At 40.4% G+C, this 17499-nt stretch overlaps 1 protein-coding gene and 1 pseudogene across 31 annotated transcripts in view; both read right to left on the bottom strand.

Moving 5' to 3' along the window:
* MACF1 (microtubule actin crosslinking factor 1) overlaps positions 1-17499 on the bottom strand; it is a 337337-nt gene that overhangs the window by 131307 nt on the left and 188531 nt on the right. For all 31 annotated transcript variants that reach the window (XM_045064242.1, XM_045064247.1, XM_045064244.1 and 28 more), the window contains 12 exons: positions 17008-17134; positions 16260-16443; positions 15670-15839; positions 12109-12287; positions 11317-11455; positions 10457-10650; positions 9082-9244; positions 8068-8151; positions 5439-5546; positions 5134-5232; positions 3003-3155; positions 2599-2687 (listed from right to left, as the gene is read on the bottom strand). In XM_045064242.1, the coding sequence (XP_044920177.1) occupies positions 2599-2687; positions 3003-3155; positions 5134-5232; positions 5439-5546; positions 8068-8151; positions 9082-9244; positions 10457-10650; positions 11317-11455; positions 12109-12287; positions 15670-15839; positions 16260-16443; positions 17008-17134 (1689 nt within the window). The remainder of the gene's footprint in view (positions 1-2598; positions 2688-3002; positions 3156-5133; positions 5233-5438; positions 5547-8067; positions 8152-9081; positions 9245-10456; positions 10651-11316; positions 11456-12108; positions 12288-15669; positions 15840-16259; positions 16444-17007; positions 17135-17499) is intronic.
* Positions 14073-15657, bottom strand: LOC106003724 (annotated as a pseudogene).

Raw genomic sequence — 17499 nt, 5'->3', positions numbered from 1 at the left:
AAGTAAATAAACTATCATTTACCCACTACCCAACTTTACCAAATTTTGATATTGTACCAGATTGTACTTCAGATCCTTTTCTTTTCTTTTTTATAAGATTTTAAAAGAATGAGAGAGAGCGGGGGTAGGGGGGTGGCAGAGGGAAAGAGAGAAGCAGACTCCCTGCTGAGCAAGGAGCCCAACATGGGGCTCAATCCCAGAATCCTGGGATCATGATCTGAGCCCAAGGCAGACGCTTAACCAACTGAGCCACCTAAGGTCCCCTAGATGCTTTTCTCTCTTTTTAAAGATTTATTTATTTGAGAGAGAAAAAGAGCGAGGTGGGGGCAGGGGGAGAAACAGAGAGAATCTCAGGCAGACCCCTTGCTAAGTATGGAGTCAGATGTAGGGCTTAGTCTCATGGCTCTGAGATCATTAGCTGAAATGAAACCAAGAGTTGGACCCTCAACCAACAAAGCCACCCAAGTGCCCCAACTTTGGATCCTTTCCACAGAAATAAGACATTACAGATATATTCAAAGTCCAAAGTACATCTGTCACCAACCCCATTCTTTTATCTTTCTCCCTGGAGTTAACCATGATCTTGAATCTAGTGAGTTTTTTAAGTTAGTCACCATACAGTATGACTTTCACAACTTCCTTACCTCATTCTATATTGTTCTTGAAACTGAATCCTATGATTCATATTATAACTACCTATCAACTTACTGAGATTTCTGAAGCCTTCCTTAATTCCCCCATTTTTCCTTAATCTGTCAGTCCTCCTCAGGGTCTTCAGTATCTTCTCTCTGGACTTCAGACCCCACAATCCAACATCTCAATCAGATTCCTGCTATTATCCTTGAACTCTGTCTTTGCTAATCTGATGAAACTCCTGCCCCAGATCAATCAAACCACTAAACTTCTCTGCCCCCGCCTGCAGGTGAAGTATATCATGTATGTATGTGTGTGTATGTGCGTGCACGCACACACACACCTGGGGGTAGGGAGGGGGTCCCTATGGAAGAGATCCTACTGGTTGCTAGGTTCTACTGGACCTCAGAGCTTCCTGATAACCCTCTTGGAAGCCCCAATCAATCCTAATTCTCTTGCCCTAACTCAATAGCAAACAACCACTCTGCCTATTTCAAAGAGGAAATGCAGACCACTGGGAATGAATTCTTTCACCTTCTGACTTTGCTCCTGACATATTTACCTCCACCCACACTTTTCCTAACCTTCCTTTCCTCAAACTTCAGAGGAAAATTTGTCTTGACTCCAGTCTAGCATTGTACTTTCCATTCATTGATGAATTTTATCCTTTCCTGCATCTTCTGGGACTTGTCTCCCATTACTTCAATCTCTTTCTCCCTTTTGGTACTTGAGATTCAGTCTATAAACACAGCTAAGTCCCTCTCAACTTTTAAGAAAACAAGTCTTCTTTTGTTGTTGTTTTTTTAAGAGGTGCCCGGGCGCAGAGCCCAGTAAAGGGCTTGAACTCACACCCCTGAGATCAAGACCCAGGCTGAGATCAAGAGTCGGACGATTAACTGACTGAGCCAACCAGGCATCCCCAAATAAGCCTTTCTTGAACACAGACTCTATTTAATTATTTACTCTATTATTTCTGTCCTTTCCTATGGCCAGGCTTCTTGAAGGAGTAGTCTAATTGTGCTATCACTACCTTCCTCACCTCATGTGCTCCCTACTCCCAATCATACTCCATCTGACATCATGCCCTAACTTTTCACCAGTCACCAAAAACTCCCAACTTGCCAAATTCAATAAAAATCTCTCAGTCTCAATCTTTTTTGACTTCTGACCACCTTCTTTTTAGAATTCTGTTCTCTGTTGGGTTCTAAGGTATCGCTCATAGTTTTCCCCTCTACTTGTATAAGGCTCTCTTTGCAGGCTGAGGAGCACCCTTGAACCCTTAGAAGCTAATCCACTCAAGGTTTCTACTATGCTGATGACTTTAGACTTTCTCATTAATATTAAATTTGCATACTTGGACAACTTTAGTAGAACTATATAAGGTGTAAATTAATGTATTGGGTACTTCCTAATACATTCTAAGTATTTGCACTCTGGCATCTTCTGGGTTCTTCACATTCATAATGTCTAAAACCAAAGCTGCCTTCTCCTTCAATGTGCACCTGCTTTTGGATTCCCTATCCTGGTTAGTGACATTACCATAGACTCAGGGGCCTAAGCCAGAAACCTGGAAGTTATAGCTGACAATTTTCACGTCACCAAACACTCTAAGTTCATCATCCTTAGTATCTTTTGAACCTTTGCCCTTCTCCATCCTCATCATTTCTCACCTGTATCATTACAATAGCCCCTTTACTGGTCTCTCAAGCCTCCATTCTGGCCCCAGGTCAATTTGTTCTCTGTAAAACTTTTCTAGAAACCTTCATCAACAAAATCCAGTCATGAATAAGACCCTCCCCATGGCCACCAAGGTAAAATGCAAACATTTTGGCATGAACTACAAGGCTCTTCATAATCTGGCTCTTGCAGCCTTGAACTCTACAGCCGAAAATCTCACCATGACCCTAAGTTTTACTCAGATAGATTCAGTCCCCTAAATGCACCATAAACTCTTTTAATACTCACTTATGACCATGCTTGGCCAAGAAGATCTGCGAAGTTTTAATGGCCTCAGAGACTTGATCCCTCCTGGTTGTCAGCTCCTCTGCCAGAACCTACGTGATAGAAATAAAGATTACAACTTCAGAACCCAAGAAATTAAAGAACCCAAATTATTTGAAATAACATTTTAAAAATCCTAGGGAAAAACCTAGCTTAGGTCAGATTACTATTACCAATGAACTACAGAAAGTTGATTAAGAAGGTAGAAGTAGGAACAGATGACTTCTTAAGTTTCTTAAGTCCTGGGAGTTAACATTTGTTGAGATAATCATTCCTAGAGTGGCCCACATGTGATCTGTTTTATTCCCACCTAATGCGTTATTACATATTGTTCTACCCAACAAGAGATAGACGGACCTTCTACTCACCTGCTGATCTAAAATAGCTTTCTCAATGTCTGTTGATTCTTTGGTCTGGGATGAGGTAGCTTTGCTTTGGGTGTTCCTTGCTAGGGTAGACACCCAGCCCAAAAGTTCTTTAACCTTCTCCACATGTTCCTGCTTTTCCTCTTCTACAACTTTCTAGAATGAGAATTAAAAAATCAGTATCTTAGTCAATGTCTTATTAAACTGGCCTGACTTCTGATTTCCTGAAATAGAGACCTGGAAGTTATCTAAATCAACAGGAAGCTAAAGTAACCCTAAAATAAATATAATTTACCTAACTTAGAGCACTGTTCACAAGTGTCAAACTGTATGAAACTAGCAGCTAAATTCATCATATCTAGGTTTGCACCTTTATTTTTAAAAAAAGCATTTTTTAATAAATGAAGGACGTCCAATAATTATTTACTATTTATTTTTTTATTGATTGATTTTTAGGAACCCTTTACATATAGCACTTTTTTAAAAGATTTTATTTATTTATTTGACAAAGAAAGATCACAAGTAGGCAGAGAGGCAGGCAGAGAGAGAAGCAGGCTCCCTGCTGAGCAAAGAGCCCAATGTGGGGCTCAATCCCAGGACCCTGAGATCATAATGCTAGCTGAAGGCAGCGGCGTAACCCACTGAGCCACCCAGGCGCCCCTTCAAAGAGCATTTTGTTTTCATGATTCTTAGATGTCTAGGTAAAGAAGCTGACATCTACAGAGATTAAGTGAGGCAGCTGTTAACACAAATAAATTTTTTGCTAATTCATATAGAAAAAAATTGGTATAAATTAATGTTTCCAATAGCATTTCTTTTATAAAAGTGGGTGAACTTGCAGAAACTTATTTTTCAAAGACAGAAGTTTTTTTAGAATAACAAAAAGGGGCGCCTGGGTGGCTCAGTTGGTTAAGCAACTGCCTTCAGCTCAGGTCATGACCCTGAGTCCCACATTAGGCTCTCTGCTCAGCAGGAAGTCTGCTTCTCCCGCTGACCTTCTCCCCTCCCATGCTCTCTCTCTCACCTAAATAAATAAAATCTTTAAAAAAAAAAAAAAAAAGAATTACAAAAAGATTAAATACTCATTACAACAAATTTCAAATAATCTGAAATGTATAATGTATCTCTCTTTATTCTTATTTCCCCAGAAATATGGTATATAGCTGATCTTTGAACAGTATGGGTTTGAACTGCTCAGCTCCACCCACACAGGAGGTTTTTCTTTTTTTTTTTTTCAATGAATACAGTACAGTACTGTATATGCATTTTCTCTTCCTCATGATATTCTTAACATCTTTTTTTCTCTAGCTTACTTTATTATAAGAATGTAATATATAATAAACCTATTTCATTGTTTTTAACAGTTTCATAACATTCCATTGTATGGAATTTGTATTTTCTAATATTTCCCTTTAAGAAATTGTGTTTTATTAGGGATCTTTGCTCACATTTTCTTTCTTCATACTTATAATATCTCTACAGTGAAGATACTTGAAGGTGGGAGTATTGGACATAATAGAATTAATCCCCATTATTCACAAATACTAGATTTGTGAATTTGTCTACTCATTAGAATTTATTTGTAAACCCCAAATCAATACGTTTTCGCAGTCATTCATTTCGCAGTCATATGCCCAGAGTTCCCAGCTAAGGCAGAACAAGGGGACACTCTACCTTCTTATTTCAGCTCTTATAGAGTTCTTAACAAGTGTCCTTTTCACAGTCTATTCAGTGGCATATTTTTCACAATTTTTGTTGGTGATTTCACAGCTTAAAATGTACCCAAGCATAAGGCTGAACTGTTTTCTTGTGTTCCTAAGCACAAGAAGGCTGGGATGTGCCTTACAGAGAGAACGTATGTTAAATAAACTTCATTCAGGTGTGAGTTAGAGTGCGCTTGGCCTGAATCAACAGAATCTATTAAATATAACAAGATTATGTATTATTTGACAGAAATGTGTGATCAGATGCCTCCAGGAGCCTAATCTTGTATTTCCCTCAAATGCAAGAGTCCACGTTCCCTAACGCAGTGTGCATAGCAGTGTCCCAGAACACGAGTGACATGAATAAGGAGAATTGGCTGACAGGATTTTTAATTCTATTTTCAAATGATTTAGGACCCAGCTGTCCTCACCTCCTCCTCTTCTAGTCGCCGGAGGGCATCACTGATATATTTTACATGCTGGGTGGTTAAGGTCACCAGTGCTGTGTAGCGAGTCCTTAAGTCCATGAACTATGGTTCAAAAAAACAAACAACAACAACAATTTAGATAAATTATCTGCCAGAAAAGTGTATTTCAATAGTTGAAAATAAAAGAAGGTTTTCATGAAATCACATGCTCCATAGAAAGATGAGCTCTAAATAGAACTGTCAGGGCCCCAACTAACAAATCTTTCCTTAAGGGAAGAGAGCGGCGTGTCTTTTTCCCAGCCTTTCACCTCTTGTGTGATGGCATCTGAGGAGGAAAGCATCCGACGCCGCTTGCCCGAGGATTTCTGCTGTGATTCCACAAAGGCCTTGTATGTCATCAGTTGCAATTCATAGTCCTGGGGAAGGAAGATAGTTCACTATATTTACATAAGGCTTTACAGGTCACATAACTCATACAATAGAATCACAGTATTTCATTGCTGGAAGGGATTTTGGTGATCATTTAAACTAGTGGTTAGCAAACTTTCTCCTTAAAGGGCCACATGGAAACTATTAGGCTGTACGATTTGTCACAGCTGCTCAACTCTGCCATTGTGGGTAAAAGAAGCTGTAGATAATCAGCAAATGAAAGGGTGTGACTGTGTTATGATACAACATCATGTATGGACACTGAAAGTTGAAAGTTCATAGAATTTTCACATGTCATGAAGTATTCGTCTTTCGACTTTTTTTTAAAGCCATTTCTCATGGGCCATGGAAAAATAGGTATGTGGACTCCGTTCAGCCTGTGGGTCACAGTTTGCAGAGTCTTGAGTTTGCAGTTTGTTGTTTGCTGACCATCCTTTTCATCTCATCCACTGGGAAAACGAAGCCCAGAGACAGGAGGTGAGTTTCACTGATTACTCAGTGGGTGAGCAACAGAGTCATCCTAAACCATCGCTCTTCTCCTGTCCCCGTGCTATGCTGACACTCTCTCTGCAATCCTGAGACTGCAACCCCAGACCAGGCCCTCTTCACATCTCATGTGGAAGGGCACAAGAGCCTCTTACCACTCTCCTACTTTGCTCTCTTCCTAATTTATTTTCTATCCTGCTACCACAATAACTTCTCTAAGACACAAAGATGACCATTTCATTCCTCTGTTTGAAAGCTTACAAAGATCTAGAGCAGAGCTTCTCAAATACCAACATGCACACAAATCATTTGGGGATCTTGCTGAAACTGAAATTGTGATTTGGCAGGTGGAAGATTCTGCATTTCTGACAAGCTCCCAGATGATCCTGATGCTCCTGGTTCTAACATCCCACAATGAGGAACAAGAAGAGAAGGTAAAGCAAAAAGAATTAGACATAGCCTTTCACAGACTGGCCTCAACCTCCCCTTTTCATAGTCTCTGCTTCTTATGTACCATACACCTTCAAGCTATGCCGGCATATTTGCTATTTCCTCATATAATCGTTATATTTCTATTCTTCTGTGCCTTTGATTATGCAGTTCCCTTTGCCTACAATGTCATGATTTCCGTTTTCTACTTAGAAAACTCTAGGCAGAAGGAAAACATACAATGAGTTCCTTAAGTAGCCTATTAAAAAACAGTAATAGTGGGGCACCTGGGTGGCTCAGTTGGTTAAGCGTCTGACTCTTGGTTTCAGCTCAGGTAGTGATCTCGGGGTCATGAGACTGAGCCCTGTGATGGACTCGGTGTTCAGCATGGAGTCTACTTAAGACTCCCTCTCTCTAGGATGCCTGGGTGGCTCAATCAGTTAAGCTCCTCCTGCCTTTGGCTCAGGTCATGATCCCAGGGTCCTGGGATCAAGCCTGACACTGGGCTCCCTATTCAGCAGTTATTAACTAAAGAAATTCACTCATTCAGAAAGTATTGTTGAGCATCTACTATGTACCTGTATTGCTCTGAATGCTGTACATATAGTGGAGAACAAGTTAGAAAAAAACTTGTTTCCTTGGAATTTACATTCTAGTGGGAAGGAACATAATATGTAATAATCTCAGGTCATTTTTATTTAAAGATATTATAAGAGAAATCGGGAGGGGGGACCAGATCATGCAGGGCCTCAGAGGCCATATACAGCTTTAGAATTCTGTTATGAATAAGATATGAAGTCACTGGACAGTTTTGAGCAAAAGAATGACATGATCCAATTTACTTTATTTCAGCTATTATGAGGTGCACATTTCCCCCACATTTTAGCATCTCTAAAACTAGAATATGTCTTACAATCAATGGTATTTGCATAATTGGCAGTTTCCTCTTTTCTGGTAGTGTATAAAATGATGTCTGAGGCTCAGTGACAGGCAATATGTTCTAAAACGGTAAGTCTGGCTACTATGTGGGAAAATAGCCTGTGGGACAAGGGTAACAGCAAGAGATCAGCTCAGAGGTATTAGAACAGTCTAAGGAAGATTCCTTACTTAGGTGGAAAGCAGGGAAATGGGCGCAGGTGGGTGTGTAACAAAAGATAGATTAAGGACATACTGGAAGATGAAGCCAAATGATTCTCAGACCCAACACAGAGTTTATGGCAAAGCAAAGAATTAAAGATGACTCCCAGGTTTTTTGCTTCACACGTAGGAAAATGGGACACTACTTCCTGGAATAGGCAAGACAATGCAAAGTATATATGAGAGGAAATTCAAAACACTCTGTTTCTGACATGGCAAGTTTAAAAAACCCGTGGATCATTCAAAGAGTGACTCCTTGAATCAGAGATGATGTCTGGTACCCTCTGAGCATTCCCAAATGTAGGGTCAGGAACACTACACATCTGCATTAACTGGAGGATGGGGCCAGCTGCTAGCAGCAGCACTTATTTCTCCAGAAACAAAACCTACAGTGACAAGGAAGATCTTCCCATGCTGGAGATCATTTATGTACCTTTGGGGATATGCTAGAGTTACCTTTACAATAGTGGAGTATTGCTGGGAAAATTTCTGACACTGGTCCAGCTTTGACTGATTCTTCTCGATTTCTGCAAACAGATCCTAGAAACGAAAGTATCACAACGTTATCACTGTCCCTATTGTCGTCAAAATAGCTGAGCATTTATTATGTTCTAAGGCAGTTTTCAAATCTTAGCTACATCAGAATCACCTGTGAGGCTATATAAAATATGGATTGCTGGGCTCCATACCCCTGGAGTTTCTGATTTGGTAGGTTGTAGTAGGGCTGAGAACTTGTGTTTCTAACAAACTCCCAGGTGATGCAGATATTACTGGTCAGGAGTCCACACTTCGGAAACCACTGTTCTGCATATTTTATATGTATCATTTCATTTAACCCTAACAATAATAACCTTATGAGTGAGACAGGTTGAACAAGTAATGAACTATATCCATTTTGTTAATGAGGAAGTAGAATACTGACAGGCTAAGTAATTTGGTCAAGGTATCTTAGTGAGTGAGTGATCCAGAACTGGAATCCAAGAAATCTAACACCAGACTTCATACTCTAAACTGCAATGCTACACAAAACAAGCCACCAACAACCCCCAAAACAACAATAACAACAACAAACAAAAACAAAAACAATCATCAAAATGCTAACAAGGAAAAACCACTTCAAATAATTTTTGTCTGTTCACATCTTTCTGGGCTGTCAGTGCCCTGTGTTCTCATCCTCGTAAGATCAAATGCAGTTATCAAGAAACGAAATGAAGCGAGATAATTTTAATCTGTCCAATCTATGGTTTCAATATAGTCACTACAACTCATGACCGGAGGGCACCTAATGAGTGTGTCTGGCCTAAATGCAAAACCAGTATCATCTTGAGACCATTTTGGTTGAACTCTTTTCAGAAGAGGAGGCTCAGAATGTCTTACCATTTGGGGGAAGCTTAATAGGTAGTCCATCATCTTCTTTTACAATGAATTAACCCTCCTGCCCCCCAACTTACACCATGCTGTCACACCCACCGTCTGCTGGCTGAGCTGCTCCGACAGCACTCTGCTATCCTCTGCCTGGCCTGGCTTCATCATTTCCTGCTGGGCAGTGGTTTCCTCAATCCATCTGATGAGCGTTCCATGGCAGGCTCTGTAATCTCCCAGAACTTCCTGGATACTTTCTAGCTCAGATTGGCTGGAGGAGCAAAGGAAAAGAAACTACCATCAGATACTTCAGTACAAACAATAAAATAAATGGTTGTGATTCCCTCCTTAGCCCCTTCCTCTAGTTGGGTTTGATCACAGAGGATACATCTTTTTTTGGTGGAACAACAGTACAAGGCTGAGACCTATGCTTGTACCCAGTGCTCTGTGGGGTGAAGGTGCAGTTGTGATGCTAGCCCTGGACACTGCCTAGGAGCATCCCATGATGATCCTTGTCAAATTTTTACCTAGGTTGCCAAGGACTGCCAGGTTGCCAATAAGGTAATGCTGGTTATACACTTCTGTTTCCTGATGACAGTACCTAACAGGTACCCTAGTTATGATTTAGGGAGCGCTGTAATTTATTGGGGAAAGATGGACGAAAATAGTTATTTTCTGTTAATTTTGGTAACAGTTTCTTATATCACTTTCATTAGTCTAACTAGACTTTGGAGAGTAATTCAATTATAGAGAATCAATCTAAACTTAAGAGCTGCTAGAACTCCTCTCTCCATATATTTGCCTACCCAGCCTAGCCTCAGAAAGGTCATTTTCTATCTTTCTTATTCAACTCAGACAACAGAAGGATTTCAGTTAATACAAATAAAAACCACTGGGGCGCCTGGGATTCTCAGTGGGTTAAAGCCTCTGCCTTCGACTCAGGTCATGATCTCAGGGTCCTGGGATCGAGGCCCGGATTGGGCTCTCTGCTCAAAGGGGAGCCTGCTTCCCACTCTCTCTTCGACTGCCTCTCTGCCTACATGTGATCTCTCTCTCTCTCCCTTTCTGTCAAATAAATAAATAAATAAATAATCTAAAACAATAAATAAATAAAAACTGCTGATTTAGCAAATGAAAGTGGAAGCAAGAAATTCTGCAAAGCCCCACTATGAAAAATGGCTCAGAGTTGGAGTCATTGTCTTCAGGCCTTAACTAGATAAAAACTCAAACATGAGCAGCATGGCTAACAAGATCATCACTGCTGATCCGAAAGCAATTCTCAGGTCTGTTTTAGGGTTGGTAGTGCCAATTTTCTATCATTTCTCTTGTCCAGAATTCATATTGTCATTCAATTTGTAACCTTCTCTATCACTTCCTGACTTTAAGTAAGAATACACAGATATAATTTAACTTCTGTTTAAAACTTAGTTCCTGAATAGGTTTAAAGAAAAGAAAAAAAAAAAAGGATGAGGTCACCACTCACCGGGTCTCCAGCTGAACAATGACCCGGTGCCAACGGTCCTGCAGCTGGGAGCCTTTTTCCTGATAGCGCTCCAAATCCAGGTTTCGCTCTGGGGTCAGACGACTCAGCTGCTCTGCCACCACCTTGGCCTTGGCAATTTCCTCATCCAAGACTGAAAACACTGAATTCTTGTCCTTCACATCACTAAGCCAGTGCTATAGAAACATAAGTACAGCAACAGGTTAAATATACTCCATGCCAAAAAAGAGTAAGGTAGAAAACAAGGACATTGCCTACAGCTGGCTCCACATTATATCTGGAATTCAGAAACCAGACCTTATAATGTTTGTGCTAGAAACATCTCCACAGTGCTCATGCACACCAGGCGGCCCAGGACAGGCAGTACAGTACAGAGACATGTGCAAAGAACTAGTGTTTGAAACCTGGCTCTCCCACTTACAAGCTATGAAACCGAGATAAATTGTTTAGGCAGTCTGAATCTCATTCTGCTCATCTGTGAATGGAGATAAAAATCTCTTCCCTACCCACCTCACAATTCTGTGAGAATCAATGAGATAACAGCTAAGTGATTTACAAACTTACAGTACAACCATGACTGTATCTGATGTGGCTATGATTTTACTGGGGAGAATAGGGAGAAAATAAATAGAAAGTCATAGTCCTTTATTTTCCCTTTCCAGTTAGACCTATTTCTCAGTCCCAACTTCTTTGAATCCACATTAAAATATATTAAATATGATATTCTGCCTATTCAAATGCAAACTTCAGTCACTGTCATGCTATCCAAAATTGCATTTCTCTGCTAACCCAAAGCAATGGATATGTTAAGTCAAGCTCCTATGAAACTCAGAGCAACCAACCCGTAACGTAGACCGATGGGACTCCAGAGCAGAGAGATCTGCGGGTACTGCTTCTTCTTGACTTAGCTTAATCTCATAACCTTTGACCAAGAGTTCAGCGTCCTGGATGCTACGTACTATAACATCGATTGTCTTCAGCCTATGAGGGTAAAGTCACCTTCGTTAACACACAGAAAGAGCTGAGCCACAGACTTGGAGTGCTGTAGAGAGGTTCCCAAATATAACTGCTAACATCAGTTTTACTATTACTAAATGATGACAGGGTTTCACAAAAACAAGAAAGCATGGTAAACGTGTTGCCAATTTAAGCCAATTCAAAATATAGTTCTAGGTGATAATGGGACATGCACACATGTGGTGGATTCATGGGAGAAATGATACGAGGCCAGAAACCCACTCAACACTACAAGAGTCTAAGATCTCTGACACCTCATGGCCATGATGGGTAGAGGGCAAGCCTTCAAAACTTATATTTAGTTTAACTGAAAATTTTTATTTTATTCTTTAGTGTCCCTTTTCTTTTCTTTTCTTTTCAGAGTTATCTAAACAAACAGAAATGAAGTACAAAATAGTCCTAACACTGCAACATCTCCCTTTCTGTGTCACTGGCATTTTTTCACTGGACCCCAGTGAACACGCTCCATGTTGCCTGGAACTAAAGCCAAGGTCTCATTTCTATGACTACATGCTCTTGAAGATCTGCAACCTCTCTGGATGGTTCACAGAACACTTCAGGCCCTTCTCACAAAGTGAAAATACCGCCCTTTGGATCCAAATCCTCAGCTTACTCACTTATTCAGGTAGACAGTGGACAGACCATATACATGGTCTATTTTCTCCACCAGTAGATTGAGCTCTGAGCGCAGACTTGGGACACTCGAACCAGATGGAGACTGATGAAGAAAGCTATTGCATTTCGTGGAAACAACATCAAACTCTGACCTCAGCTGCTGTAAATCCTCTTGAGTGCGCTGTCAGGAACAAGATATGCAACAAAGATGGAGACAGAGTTGAACACATAAGTTAGAAAAACATTCTTGTTTGTAATAAGCATATACTGCAAACAACCTAAATGCCCCCATATAAAGGAGTAGCTGAATAAACTACAAAATAGTGCTGATGGGAGAGGATGGGAAGAATACACACAAGTATTTTCTGAATACAGTATTTGGACTGCAGGCTACAGACAAAAGGAACCAGAAATAAATGTTGAACTCTAGTTAGTAGGTTTGTTTTTTTGTAGTACCATGAGTCAGTAATTCTAAAACTACTTATCGGGGCACCTGGGTGGCTCGGTGGGTTAAGCCTCTGCTTTCGGCTCAGGTTGTGGTCTCAGGGTCCTGAAATTGAGTCCCGCATCGGGCTCACTGCTCAGCAGGGAGCCTGCTTCCTCCTCTCTCTGCCTGCCTCTCTGCCTACTTGTGACCTCTGTCTGTCAAATAAATAAAATCTTAAAAAAAAAAACTTATCTTTGCATGTTAGAACTGAGCAGTAAGTAAATTTACTATGGATAACGTAAAGTAGGTTTTTCAGTCTTGGGGAAGGGAGTTACAATTATGGAAAGAAGAGAGGTTAGTATGAACCCTGTGGTACTAGTTTGGAACCAGATGAAGACAGACATAGGAATTCATAGTTATGTCTCTGTGTGTGTGTGTGTGTGTCTGTGAGTGCCAGAGAGAAGGATTGATAAATTGATCGATATCAGCATATAACCTTTGTGATATATTCATATATATATATATGTATACATATATATGTGTGTATGTGTATATATGTGTGTGTATGTGTGTGTATAGGTATATGAAATTATATAATTACACCTATTATATAATTATACCTATACACAGACACACACACACACATATATATACATAAATGTGTGTGTGACATAGGGGTGTTTTTGTATATGTGTATACAAGTATGTATTTATAAGCATGTATTTTTCTAGCTCTCTCAACTGAGCAGACCTAGAAACAATGACACCCCAATAACAATGAGCATACTCAGCATCCGAATCTTGGTTTCTAAATAGCATTCTCCATCAAAAGGAAGTGAGACTCCTTGGAAAAATGGCTGATTACAGAGGTGGGGCTGGCAAAGGCAAAGCGAATCTGAAATATTTTTTTGTTGTTGAGAAATAAGAAAGCACTCAAAGAATGGTGGGGACATTTTAAAATGATAGGGATGTCAGCTTGAAGCAGCTTTCAATGGCTAAATTTTGGAAATTCTGAACATCAAAATAAAGAGAATAACAACTGACAAACCTTAAGCAACACAAGAGTCCATAAGTCCATAATGACATAAAGAAGGAAAAAAGGAGGAAGGGAAGCAAGCTCTTCCCTTTTGGTAGAATAGAAATTTATTCTATTGTAGTATAATAGGAGTAATGTAAAAAAAGTCACAATTAGAAAATCACCCTTTGGGAACAGTCATACCAATTAATTCAGTCAAGAATACACACGAGATGCTAAAACCAGTTGGTAAAAGTGTGATATAAAACAAGTTTTTATATAGTCTCAAAGTATCTCCCCACAATTTGCTTAGTAATTATAAAAGGGAAAAGAGCAACAAGCGATACAAGTTATCACCAGTAGGGGCACCTGGGTGGCTCAGTGGGTTAAAGCCTCTGCCTTCAGCTCAGGTCATGATCTCAGAGTCCTGGGATCAAGCCCCGCATCGGGCTCTCTGCTCCACAGGGAGCCTGCTTCCTCCTCTCTCTCTCTCTGCCTGCCTCTCTGTCTACTGGTGATCTCTGTCTGTCAAATAAATAAATAAAAAAAAATCTTTAAAAAAAAAAAGTTATCACCAGTAATGGGACAAATCAATATGACATGCCTCCTGAGGTCATGCACTAAGGACACAAGATCATCTCTTCTTCAAGCTTAGGAATAATTGAGAAAGGTAAGAAAAATCATTCCTCCTAATTTTGCCAGTCCTTTCTATTCCTTTAAGCTCCCAGATCAAATCTACTATTCTTCATAGAGCTCTCTCCTATGGTCCCAAGTAGAAATGGTCTAGTGATACTCTATATTTCTATAGCTATGTTTGCTTTGAAACCTGCAAGTGCTCTTGATACTATCTTATGACGTCTCTTATACTGAAGGTCCTAATTGTGACTTCCAACGTTTTATTCTTAACTACACCATAAGCCAAAAGCAAAGACCTTACTCTCTTTACATGCCTATGAGCAGGTAACAAAGCCATTAATATTTGCTTATATTTCAAAAATACTACTCTACATTTTGATGGCATTTCACTTTTTCAGAAAACTCATTATGTATACACTGTCATTTAACTTCCAAAGTTTTGTGATATAGTTTGGACTCATCCAATATCTCCATTTTCTAAGAAAGGAAACTAGGATGAGAGTTAACTTGCTAAAAGTCAAGTGTGCATCAGAGCCTAGAGTAGAATCTGAGTCTTCCCTTGTATTTTTTGCATGTATTTTTGCATGTGATGGCTGATGGCAACCACGTCACAGAAAGTAACACATGCACATCAGGGATAGAGCAGACAGCAGCATCTTTGCTAAGCACGCTTAAAACATGTAGCCCAAATGCAGTGCATAGAACAATCTGCCAGTCTGTATGCCTTCCCAACTGTGTAGAAAACTAATCAATAGTCAGAAACACACCAGGAGCTGAAATCATGCTTTGCCATAGATAAAAGGCATCTGCAGGTTGCAGGGAAGAATTCTCAAGTAGGAATGCCATGAGTCTATTGCCTTATTTCTTAAGCTCCACATTGTTTTTTTGTAGTTTTATGGCTTTATTAACACAAATATGAGGTGCACAACAAGCTATCTATTCATTTTCTTCACTGCACAGCCTGGCATTGGGATTGGTGACTGATGGCCCGCTGGGCTGCTCTTTCCACCATGGCTTTGTGGATTTTGGAGGAGATCTTGTGAGCTATCTCTGCACAGTGAGATTTATTGCACATCAGCAGCATTTCAAGTTCCTGGATGTCATGTACTAGGAACTTCCAGAAGCCACTGGGCAGGCAGTATGTGCTCTGCTTTCTTGCTGCTCCCATAACCAATGCTGGGCATCAGGATCTGGCCCTTGAATCTTCTGCGCACTCTATTGTCAATGCCTCTAGGTTTCCACCAGTTGTGCTTAATTTTGACATACTGGTATGACTAGTGCCAGATGAATTTCCTGGACCCCTTTTTAATGCTCTTGGGTTTCACCAGAGGTCTGAGAGCAGCCATGATGCCCAGTAACAAATGGCCGCCACTTACGCTGACAGCACCAAGGAAGAGAGGGTACAAGCTCCATATTGTCTTGTCATCCAATTCACCCTGAAAGCATTTACACTGCAGCCAGCACCCACCCTGTTCTTCAGGTTTACCTCTTGTTCTGCAATCCTTAATGCGTTGTCCTGCCGGGCATCTTTGTCAGTCCTAGAACTGGCTGGAGACTGAATTCGTTTGACCAGCCGCTGTTCACACTCTTCCAGCCGTAGTCGGATATTCTTCAGCTCTGAAATGTACATCTTGGCCACAGTTTCCTCTTTGTCCTCTGTAAATGCAGAAGCACAGGGTAACATGAAGCACCACAAGAGAGGTCAACAAACCCAAGAAAAATAGATTCACCCTTAGAGGGCAGCAGATCTGATATTCTACATATGAAAGCAAGACCTTATATAGGGGGAACATTTTGCCTGATCCTAAGTTCCCTGCATTGTATACTCATCTTTAAAGATCCAAACATGCAAAAGCCACAAGAAAATGCGATACGTTGATTAGCAATAATGCCTGAAATAGGGCCTCTTTGACCATGATCTGATTCTGAGAATTCATCTCTGTAAGTTTTTCCCTTTCTCAAGTTTTGAGCCCCTCAAATGGTAAAAAGGAGGTACTTTCTAGCCTTCATGAAGGTCTAGGAGAACCCTTCAGGGCTCTTAATCCACCACTCTTCTCCCTTTCCCAAGGCACAAACCATTCTCTATGGACTTCATCAGGTGCTGGAAGTGGGTTTTACAAGCCTCCACCTCTTCTTCCAAGCGCAAACGATCAGATACTGAGAAGACCAGAGAGTCACGGCTATCCTGCAAAAAATCTTCATAGTGGGCCTGGAGAGTCTTCATAACCTGGTGGCACTCCCCTGGTGCTGAGGATCGAAGCTAAAGAGAAAAACAAAACACAGAACACAAAACAAAACAAAAACAGAAGAAATTTTAATAGAATGGGACCATAATACATTCTCTATTTCTCCTTTTTATTGATGTTTAACATATACACAAATCAGGTGCACACACCATAACTGCAAACATGTTGATTTTTCAGAAACAGAACTTATCCATATAATCAGCGTTTAGATCAAGAAACAATATGACCAGTATACCAGAAGCACCCACTGTGCCCTCTTGGACACAACCCTTCATAATTTTTAATTCACCAGTATTCCTCTACTACATACACACCTTATACAAGAGCAGAGTGAAAAGAAGCCTACAATCTTCGGTTGGCCAAGAAGAGAGAAGATGTCATTTATTTTCGTCAGGAACTTCCTTAACCATTTAGGCTGCTGGTTTTTAGTTCCTAGGACCCCCTAATTCTGAAACATTATCCCTAACTCCGCTCTACTCCCTTTGGGTGAGTGGGAGTCTCACGGTAATGAGAAAAGTTTCCTTCTGAAAAAAGCTTGCCAGTAGGATATGAACCTGAGGTAAGGCTTTCACACTTACCTTTTCCAGGTTCCAGGTCTTTACAAGGTCCAGGTCCTTCCTCAGATAGTTCCAGGAGATAAGGCTTTTGGTGTTAACATGTAGCTGATGCCAGAGGGCCATCACTTTCTGATAAGACTGCTCCACCCTAGAAACAACAGAGAATCTGGTGGTAGCTTTTCTTAAAACTTGAATTCCGCGTTAGAGACCTTCCAGGGGGAAAATGTGATTGCCTTAGCAGAACTGGGTTTGTATACTGAACAGAGAAAGACAAGGAATCAAATACTAACACGGCAATCTGTAGAACAAAATTAACTGAGCTATTCAAACAATCTGGACTTATCACAGTGTTATGTCTATGATGTCAGCATACGTTTGGCAGCCTAATAAATGTGATCTGTATATAATATAATGGCAAGAAGTGAGAAGATACATCCATGAAGAGAAGTAATGGAGAAAAGTAGAAAAAAAAACCCATCTAGAGAATTGTCGAAAAATGATAATATCAATGCT

The sequence above is a fragment of the Mustela putorius genome, unplaced genomic scaffold (assembly GCF_011764305.1).
Source record: "Mustela putorius furo isolate JIRA1106 unplaced genomic scaffold, ASM1176430v1.1 tig00003853_pilon_pilon_pilon, whole genome shotgun sequence".
Lineage (NCBI taxonomy): Eukaryota > Metazoa > Chordata > Mammalia > Carnivora > Mustelidae > Mustela > Mustela putorius.
The sequence above is the reverse complement of the archived record's forward strand: the minus strand, read 5'-3'. Positions and strand labels throughout refer to the sequence as shown.